Source organism: Drosophila gunungcola, assembly GCF_025200985.1.
Source record: "Drosophila gunungcola strain Sukarami chromosome 2R unlocalized genomic scaffold, Dgunungcola_SK_2 000012F, whole genome shotgun sequence".
NCBI lineage: Eukaryota > Metazoa > Arthropoda > Insecta > Diptera > Drosophilidae > Drosophila > Drosophila gunungcola.
In genome coordinates this window covers 216,666-226,835 of record NW_026453170.1, presented here as the reverse complement: position 1 = coordinate 226,835, position 10,170 = coordinate 216,666, and the positions used below count along the sequence as shown (strand labels likewise).

At 33.5% G+C, this 10,170-nt stretch overlaps 1 protein-coding gene and 1 long non-coding RNA gene across 2 annotated transcripts; one reads left to right on the top strand and one right to left on the bottom strand.

Annotated features, from left to right (window-relative positions):
- Nucleotides 1-152: 152 nt before the first annotated feature.
- On the top strand, nt 153-817 carry LOC128255773 (uncharacterized). The gene is made up of 3 exons (XM_052985516.1): nt 153-318; nt 380-613; nt 675-817. The coding sequence occupies exons 1-3, from the start codon at nt 157-159 to the stop codon at nt 675-677; spliced, it is 399 nt and encodes a 132-aa protein (XP_052841476.1). The 5' UTR covers nt 153-156; the 3' UTR covers nt 678-817.
- A 3,488-nt stretch (nt 818-4,305) lies between these two features.
- On the bottom strand, nt 4,306-5,892 carry LOC128255698 (uncharacterized). The gene is made up of 2 exons (XR_008267678.1): nt 5,171-5,892; nt 4,306-5,103 (listed from the first exon to the last, which is right to left on the bottom strand). It is a non-coding gene; the product is annotated as an uncharacterized LOC128255698 (long non-coding RNA).
- Nucleotides 5,893-10,170: the final 4,278 nt, after the last annotated feature.

The following is a 10,170-nucleotide window of genomic DNA, read 5'->3' as shown; positions in this document are numbered from 1 at the left end:
TACGTTTTTTCTATGAGTGGTGTGTTGTGATTATGAAAACAAAATGGAAATAAAGTGTACAAAATTAGATAAACGATTAACTGGAAAACGCTGCTTATCAAATACAAAAATATAATTAGTCGATAGACAGGAGATTCACCTCAGTCGGGTGATGAAATGGATACCATATTGATGGTGGAAAAATCAGAAGTCCCTGGCATCGCTGTACAATGTGAACTGCTGTTGCCCAATGGACATTTGCAAAGGACCTATGAATTCGACATAAAGGATATTGGACTCCGACGTCGCCTTGTTCGCCAATTTTATGGAATACTTATCGTAGGTTATCCGAAACTCATTTAAAAAACCCAGATCTGTTATCACAAAATCATGAACTCAGCTACAGGTGATCTGCAGCTTGCCCTGCCTTGAGGTCCTACTGAAACATAATTTGCCTTACAATTATGTAATGCCCATATCTATGGTAATCACCATGTTCCTCTATTCCTGTTTTTACATTTGGCCGGAGTGGAGGAGACGTGCCCCTTACAACTACCTTGTGCTTTTGCTAAGTACATGCATCGGATGCGTCAACAGAAGCGTATACCTATTGAATTTAGTTCAAAATCATTGGGTGAGTCCAAAATTGGTTTGTTAGCTACTGGCACATTTTTACATCGACCTTATTTACTTAGTAAATGTCTTTGATCAGCTTCAACAGAAGAGTCTATCTAGTATCGCCTGCCTGTCCGCCTAGTGTCTTAGCTTAAATCTATCTCAATGTATCCCTGCCAACTTTTGCATGTAACTTAAAATAATGTCGGTCTTACTCATATATTGGGGGCTGTCCATACGCTCCATTGTACGATAAGTTCGTGGCATTATTTTTAAAATCTGTACATGAACAGCTTCCCAGTGGAATTGAATTAGAATTCTAAGAAACACTTAAACACACAATCTGTACTCCAGATTGATATTTTGCGTTTGTATTTGTAAGGGTAATACCGAATTTCGAAAACATAGATTATTTTGTTCTTTGGCAGCAAAAATAGCATTATTCTGTTGGCACTTTTTCGTTTTACTATAAAGTATGTAAATAAGTATATATAAAAGAAAAAAACTCAAACTTAAACTTCAAATACAATTTTTTGCTTTCACATTAATTTAGTTCAAGCCAAAATCGACAATAATAAAAGGCTTGACTAAGTGTTTTTCATATATATTTTCGATTGTTCCTATTGGAGCTATATGATAGTCGGCCGATTTTAATATAACTTAAACATTAATTTTGAAATGTTTAACCTTTACTATATGTGAATGAAAATTAGGAAACAGCAAAGTTATAATTTTTATACCCTTGCAGAGGGTATTATAATTTCAGTCAGAAGTTTGCAACGCAGTGAAGGAGACATCTCCGACCCTATAAAGTATATATATTCTTGATCAGCATCACTAGGAGAGTCGATCTAGCCATGTCCGTCTGTCCGTCCGTTTCTACGCAAACTAGTCTCTCAGTTTTAAAGCTATCTGCATTAAACTTTCCCAAAAGTTGTCTTTCTATTGCAGGTAGTATATAAGTCGGATCGAGCCGGATCGGACGACTATAGCATATAGCTCCCATAGGAACAATCATAAAAATAAATAAAAAAAATTATAACTTTGCTGTTTTTATACCCTTGCAGAGGGTATTATAATTTCAGTCAGAAGTTTGCAACGCAGTGAAGGAGACGTTTCCGACCCTATAAAGTATATATATTCTTGATCAGCATCACTAGTAGAGTCGATCTAGCCATGTCCGTCTGTCCGTCCGTCTGTCCGTCCGTCTGTCCGTCCGTTTATATGCAAACTAGTCTCTCAGTTTTAAATCTATCTGCATGAAACTTTCCCAAAAGTTGTCTTTCTATTGCAGGTAGTATATAAGTCGGAACGAGCCGGATCGGACGACTATAGCATATAGCTCCCATAGGAACAATCGGAAAAATAAATGAAAAAATATTATAACTTTGCTGTTTTTTAATTTTTTGTTTAGTTCTTCGAGATATAGTAATGGTTTAATATTTCAGAATTACGGTTTTAATTTCATCAAAATCGGACGACTATAGCATATAGCTCCCATAGGAACAATCGGAAAAATAAATGAAAAAAAATTATAACTTTTCTGTTTTTTAATTTTTTGTTTAGTTCTTCGACATATAGCAATATTTAATTATTTCAGAATTATGGTATAAATTTTATCAAAATCGGACGTCTATAGCATATAGCTCCCATAGAAATAATAAAAATATATAAAATAACTATCTAATAATTGAGCTGCAAATCATCATAGTTTCAATGTTTTTTTTTTTTAGCACATACTCAAGTAAATCATAATTTAAATGTTTTCAAAAGTATTTAATTAATGCAATAGCTGCAAGGGTATATGAACTTCGGCTTGCCGAAGTTTGCTTTCCTTCTTGTTTTATTTTTTTTTTAGTTCTTCGAGATATAGTAATGGTTAAATATTTCAGAATTACGGTTTAAATTTGATCAAAATCGGACGACTATAGCATATAGTCGGAAAAATAAATAAAAAAAAATTATATATTTGGTGTTTTTTAATTTTCTTTTTAGTTCTTCGAGATATAGTAATGGTTAAATATTTCAGAATTACGGTTTAAATTTGATCAAAATCGGACGACTATAGCATATAGCTCCCATAGGAACAATCGGAAAAATAAATAAAAAAAAAATTATATCTTTGGTGTTTTTTAATTTTCTTTTTAGTTCTTCGAGATATAGTAATGGTTAAATATTTCAGAATTACGTTTTAAATTTCAACAAAATCGGAGAACTATAGCTTATAGCTCCCATAGGAACAATCGTATAGCTGCCATTGAAACTATCAAAATTAAGCTGCAAATCATAATAGCTTCAATGTTTTTAAACATACACGCAAAATTTTAACGTTTTCAAGAGTATTTAGTTTTTGAAATAGCTGCAAGGGTATATGAACTTCGGCTTGCCGAAGTTTGCTTCCTTTCTTGTTTTTTATTTTTATTTTTCTTTATTTTTATAATTACTTCAATGGGAGCTATATGTTATAGTCGTTCGGTTTTAATAAACGAATATTAAAGAATATTATTTGTTTTCCGATGGGAATGTTTCATGCAAATAGCTTTAAAACTGATTATATATTCTTGATCAGCATCCGCAGGAAAGTCGATCTAGCCATGTCTTTCCGTCAGTTTGTCCGTTTCTATGCAAACTAGTCGCAATCATAAAAATAAATGAAAAAAAATTATAAGTTTGCTGTTTTTTATTTTTTTTTTTATTCTTCAAGAATTAGAGATGTTTTAATATTTGTTGCTTTTCAAGCTGAGGCCGCCTGGAAAATACCAGAATAAATCGATATGTCAGCAGGTTGCACTATCGATAAGATACGGTGGCGCCCCCTTCTGTGGAAACACTCAGCAATCTAGCTATTTCAATTTAGCCCGGTTCACTCGGAATTTAGTTTAAATGGTCTTGGATGCGTTCGCTGACCCAGTTTGGGAAACCGGAACGAAAGATGACTTTGGGGTAGGTCAGGTTTTTATCAAGTAGCTGCAAGAAATCGTAGGCAAACGGTTAAAAAAAACAAAGTCATACTTTTTTTTTGTAATTTTCGTGCTTAGGTAAGTTAAAGTACTCGTGTGTACACTACTCGTGTTTATTAGTCTTAAACTTACATACAAAAACAGTGGGTTTCAAAAGTTTAAGGCCACCAAGGACCCTATCTGAAGGGTCCCGGAAGTTTAGAAAACTCTTGTTTAGAAGATACTTAAGAGGCGTATCTAAAGCCATTCAGGACACCTTCTGTTAAGACTCACTGTGAAACTAATCTGAAATTAGAATTCTAAGTCCGTACTTTAGCCGCGCGTGCAACTATACCTAAATTGAGTTGCGAAATATAAAAAGAATGGAATTCTTCTTTCATCACGACCTTTCTTTTCCCGTTGATCTCAGCTCCTTAGGAATAGGTGACCCGGTTGCCAAACGCCTCCAAATTTGGATTCCGGGGAATATGTGTTTGCAGCTTTGACTCTGTACCTCGATGTGGTTCGCATATTTATTTATATTCTTCGGATTCTAAGGAAATTTGAATAGTGTGGCTGAACTCTGATACAATTTCTTTTAAACTTAAATGCCCCGGAAAGACAGATAATTTTGACCTTGCTTAGCCTTAAAAGAAATAACTAGCTTTAGCCTTAAATATGTGAAAAAGTGCCATTACAGTATAACTGATATGTAAAAGCAAAGAACGTTCCTGATCAATTCCAAAAACAGAACAAGAAAGGTGTTAATTGGTATTGGTTATTCATAAATTTATTAACTTACTTTTTTGGCTCATCTTGTTTTATGATAGTTACATTACATTTAAATTAATATACTTTATATGTTTGTCTATGCGTGAGTAACTATAAAATACAATCACAAAATGTATGCCATTTGATGTTCTTATCTACTTACAGTTGGGGCAGTTAACTAAACAGGGTATTTACAAATATCGATGCAACAAAAACATGGAAACAGTCACACAGATATTCATGCAGATTTCGTTTAATAAGTAACTAGGGCTTGACTAAACTGTTATAATTATTGATAAGCTGCACAGCCTAACGTAACGCTAAATTACTGTGCTCTGGTCTGTCTTGGATACCAAATCGTCTTTCGATCTCTGCTTAACTGGGAATCGCATGCGTGTTAGCTACTTCATTTTGGGTTCTGCCAATCTTGGTTTGTTCCGCTGGCTCCTGAGTATCTGCGTGTGTGTGTGGGTGTGTCGGTAGAAAAAGTGTTATCAAATGCTTTGGCCCCGCCCTCGTAAACTTTTCATCCCAGCAGGACAAGCTCAGTCGTCCGTAAACGGATGGTCGGATGTCTCGCTGCTGTTGCGCCGCCGGCTCTCCAGTATCCGGGTGGCCTGCTCCAGCGTCTCCTTGTAGAACATATTGCGGGGACTATCGCTGGGCAGCGAGTACTCCGAGTTGTCCATTTGCGAGGTGAGACCCAGCACAATGTTGAAGGCGGACGCATCGTACCCGTGGCATCCGGAGTATCGGTACAGTGGTTTTTTGTTAAACTTGCAGCCATTCGATTGGGCACCTGCATGGAGACAAATATTATATTAGTAATTTGTTTTAACTTAGTTTTTTCGGTATGTATTAATTACACTAATTGTTGTCGTTGTTTTTATACCCTTGCAGAGGGTATTATAATTTCAGTCAGAAGTTTGCAATACCCTCAGCATCACTAGGAGAGTCGATCTAGCCATGTCCGTCTGTCCGTCCGTTTCTACGCAAACTTTCCCAAAAGGTCCGGAACGAAACGGATCGGACGACTATAGCATATAGCTCCCATAAGAACAATCAGAAAAATAAATAGAACAAAATTATAACTTTGCTGTTTAATAATTTTTTTTAGTACTTCGACATATAGTAATGGTTAAATATTTCAGAACTACGGTTTAAATTTCATAAAAATCGGACGATTATATCATATATCTCCCATACAAACAATAAACCTTTTTTTAATGTAACTTTTCTATTTTGTTTTTATTTTTTTTTTTTAAATTCTTTTTGACTTATTAATAGTTTGACAGTTCAGGATTACGCTTTTAATTCTTTTAGCTGTCATAGGAACTTTCAAATAACTGAGCTGCAAATCACCATAGCTTAAATGCTTTTAAACATATACGCAAGTAAATCATAGTTATAATGTTATCAAGAATATTTAATTTTTGAAATAGCTGAATGGGTATATAAACTTCGGCTTGCCGAAGTTTGCTTCCTTTCTTGTTTCCACTAACATTGACAAAAAAAAAAGTAAAATAGTGTAATTATTCTTTTTGTGAATATTTTCATTTGAGTTTCAATAAAAAGTTAACAAATTGAAGCTTACATCTATCTCATATTTATGTTGTTATACATATATTAATATTATAATAATTTTATATACAAAAATGACCGTGGATCCTAAATGTTTATACATATTTATGTTATCTTATATTACACAATGTTTTTAAATCTGGTCTAGAATCCTGAAATTTAAGTATTTTTTCAAGTAAGATAAAAACCACGAATATTTTAAAAATACTTATAGTCCAATCTTTTTCAAGTCCGAGGCAGGCGCGACAGACAATAAATAAATTTCAAAGGAATGTGTTAAGTAGAACTTGAAATATCATGTCAACTATTTGCAAATAAGAAGTTTTTAGAAAAACGCGTTTAAAGTTTAGGAAACATTTATAATGGCTCGGACGCCACGTCAAAAAATCGGCTGTTTCACTTTAAATAACACGAATTTTGAAAACATTTTTAATGATCATACTTTTTAAAGTCTACCCATTCCACACATACAAAAAAAATCGATTTTTTTAAAGTTCTAAATTAATTAATTAAATTAATATAACTGAAGTTGTTTTGTAAAAAATATATTCAAGCTTCAACCAATTTGTTATTATCTACGTTTTTTCTATGAGTGGTGTGTTGTGATTATGAAAACAAAATGGAAATAAAGTGTACAAAATTAGATAAACGATTAACTGGAAAACGCTGCTTATCAAATAGAAAAATATAATTAGTCGATAGACAGGAGATTCACCTCAGTCGGGTGATGAAATGGATACCATATTGATGGTGGGAAAATCAGAAGTCCCTGGCATCGCTGTACAATGTGAACTGCTGTTGCCCAATGGACGTTTGCAAAGGACCTATAAATTCGACATAAAGGATATTGGACTCCGACGTCGCCTTGTACGCCAATTTTATGGAATACTTATCGTAGGTTATCCGAAACTCATTTAAACAACCCAGATCTGTTATCACAAACTCATGAACTCAGCTACAGGTGATCTGCAGCTTGCCCTGCCTTGAGGTCCTACTGAAACATAATTTGCCTTACAATTATGTAATGCCCATATCTATGGTAATCACCATGTTCCTCTATTCCTGTTTTTACATTTGGCCGGAGTGGAGGAGACGTGCCCCTTACAACTACCTTGTGCTTTTGCTAAGTACATGCATCGGATGCGTCAACAGAAGCGTATACCTATTGAATTTAGTTCAAAATCATTGGGTGAGTCCAAAATTGGTTTGTTAGCTACTGGCACATTTTTACATCGACCTTATTTACTTAGTAAATGTCTTTGATCAGCTTCAACAGAAGAGTCTATCTAGTATCGCCTGCCTGTCCGCCTAGTGTCTTAGCTTAAATCTATCTCTATGTTTATCTGCCAACTTTTGCATGTAACTTAAAATAATGTTGGTCTTACTCATATATTGGGGGCTGTCCATACGCTCCATTGTACGATAAGTTCGTGGCATTATTTTTAAAATCTGTACATGAACAGCTTCCCAGTGGAATTGAATTAGAATTCTAAGAAACACTTAAACACACAACCTGTACTCCAGATTGATATTTCGCGTTTGTATTTGTAAGGGTAATACCGAATTTCGAAAACATAGATTATTTTGTTCTTTGGCAGCAAAAATAGCATTATTCTGTTGGCACTTTTTCGTTTTACTATAAAGTATGTAAATAAGTATATATAAAAGACAAAACTCAAACTTAAACTTCAAATACAATTTTTTGCTTTCACATTAATTTAGTTCAAGCCAAAATCGACAATAATAAAAGGCTTGACTAAGTGTTTTTCATATATATTTTCGATTGTTCCTATTGGAGCTATATGATAGTCGGCCGATTTTAGGAAACAGCAAAGTTATAATTTTTATACCCTTGCAGAGGGTATTATAATTTCTCTGTCCGTCCGTTTATATGCAAACTAGTCTCTCAGTTTTAAAGCTATCTGCATGAAACTTTCCCAAAAGTTGTCTTTCTATTGCAGGTAGTATATAAGTCGGAACGAGCCGGATCGGACGACTATAGCATATAGCTCCCATAGGAACAATCGGAAAAATAAATGAAAAAAATTATAACTTTGCTGTTTTTTTAATTTTTGTTTAGTTCTTCGACATATAGTAATGGTAAAATATTTCCGATTTACGGTTTAAATTTCATCAAAATCGGACGACTATAGCATATAGCTCCCATAGGAACAATCGGAAAAATAAATGAAAAAATATAAATTTGCCGTTTTTTAATTTTTTGTTTAGTTCTTCGAGATATAGTAATGGTTTAATATTTCAGAATTACGGTTTTAATTTCATCAAAATCGGACGACTATAGCATATAGCTCCCATAGGAACAATCGGAAAAATAAATGAAAAAAAATTATAACTTTTCTGTTTTTTAATTTTTTGTTTAGTTCTTCGACATATAGCAATATTTAATTATTTCAGAATTATGGTATAAATTTTATCAAAATCGGACGTCTATAGCATATAGCTCAAATAGAAATAATAAAAATATATAAAATAACTATCTAATAATTGAGCTGCAAATCATCATAGTTTCAATGTTTTTTTTTAGCACATACTCAAGTAAATCATAATTTAAATGTTTTCAAAAGTATTTAATTAATGCAATAGCTGCAAGGGTATATGAACTTCGGCTTGCCGAAGTTTGCTTTCCTTCTTGTTTTATTTTTTTTTTAGTTCTTCGAGATATAGTAATGGTTAAATATTTCAGAATTACGGTTTAAATTTGATCAAAATCGGACGACTATAGCATATAGTCGGAAAAATAAATAAAAAAAATTATATATTTGGTGTTTTTTAATTTTCTTTTTAGTTCTTCGAGATATAGTAATGGTTAAATATTTCAGAATTACGGTTTAAATTTGATCAAAATCGGACGACTATAGCATATAGCTCCCATAGGAACAATCGGAAAAATAAATAAAAAAAAATTATATCTTTGGTGTTTTTTAATTTTCTTTTTAGTTCTTCGAGATATAGTAATGGTTAAATATTTCAGAATTACGTTTTAAATTTCAACAAAATCGGAGAACTATAGCTTATAGCTCCCATAGGAACAATCGTATAGCTGCCATTGAAACTATCAAAATTAAGCTGCAAATCATAATAGCTTCAATGTTTTTAAACATACACGCAAAATTTTAACGTTTTCAAGAGTATTTAGTTTTTGAAATAGCTGCAAGGGTATATGAACTTCGGCTTGCCGAAGTTTGCTTCCTTTCTTGTTTTTTATTTTTATTTTTCTTTATTTTTATAATTACTTCAATGGGAGCTATATGTTATAGTCGTTCGGTTTTAATAAACGAATATTAAAGAATATTATTTGTTTTCCGATGGGAATGTTTCATGCAAATAGCTTTAAAACTGATTATATATTCTTGATCAGCATCCGCAGGAAAGTCGATCTAGCCATGTCTTTCCGTCAGTTTGTCCGTTTCTATGCAAACTAGTCGCAATCATAAAAATAAATGAAAAAAAATTATAAGTTTGCTGTTTTTTATTTTTTTTTTTATTCTTCAAGAATTAGAGATGTTTTAATATTTGTTGCTTTTCAAGCTGAGGCCGCCTGGAAAATACCAGAATAAATCGATATGTCAGCAGGTTGCACTATCGATAAGATACGGTGGCGCCCCCTTCTGTGGAAACACTCAGCAATCTAGCTATTTCAATTTAGCCCGGTTCACTCGGAATTTAGTTTAAATGGCGTTCGCTGACCCAGTTTGGGAAACCGGAACGAAAGATGACTTTGGGGTAGGTCAGGTTTTTATCAAGTAGCTGCAAGAAATCGTAGGCAAACGGTTAAAAAAAACAAAGTCATACTTTTTTTTTGTAATTTTCGTGCTTAGGTAAGTTAAAGTACTCGTGTGTACACTACTCGTGTTTATTAGTCTTAAACTTACATACAAAAACAGTGGGTTTCAAAAGTTTAAGGCCACCAAGGACCCTATCTGAAGGGTCCCGGAAGTTTAGAAAACTCTTGTTTAGAAGATACTTAAGAGGCGTCTCTAAAGCCATTCAGGACACCTTCTGTTAAGACTCACTGTGAAACTAATCTGAAATTAGAATTCTAAGTCCGTACTTTAGCCGCGCGTGCAACTATACCTAAATTGAGTTGCGAAATATAACAAGAATGGAATTCTTCTTTCATCACGACCTTTCTTTTCCCGTTCATCTCAGCTCCTTAGGAATAGGTGACCCGGTTGCCAAACGCCTCCAAATTTGGATTCCGGGGAATATGTGTTTGCAGCTTTGACTCTGTACCTCGATGTGGTTCGCATATTTATTTATATTC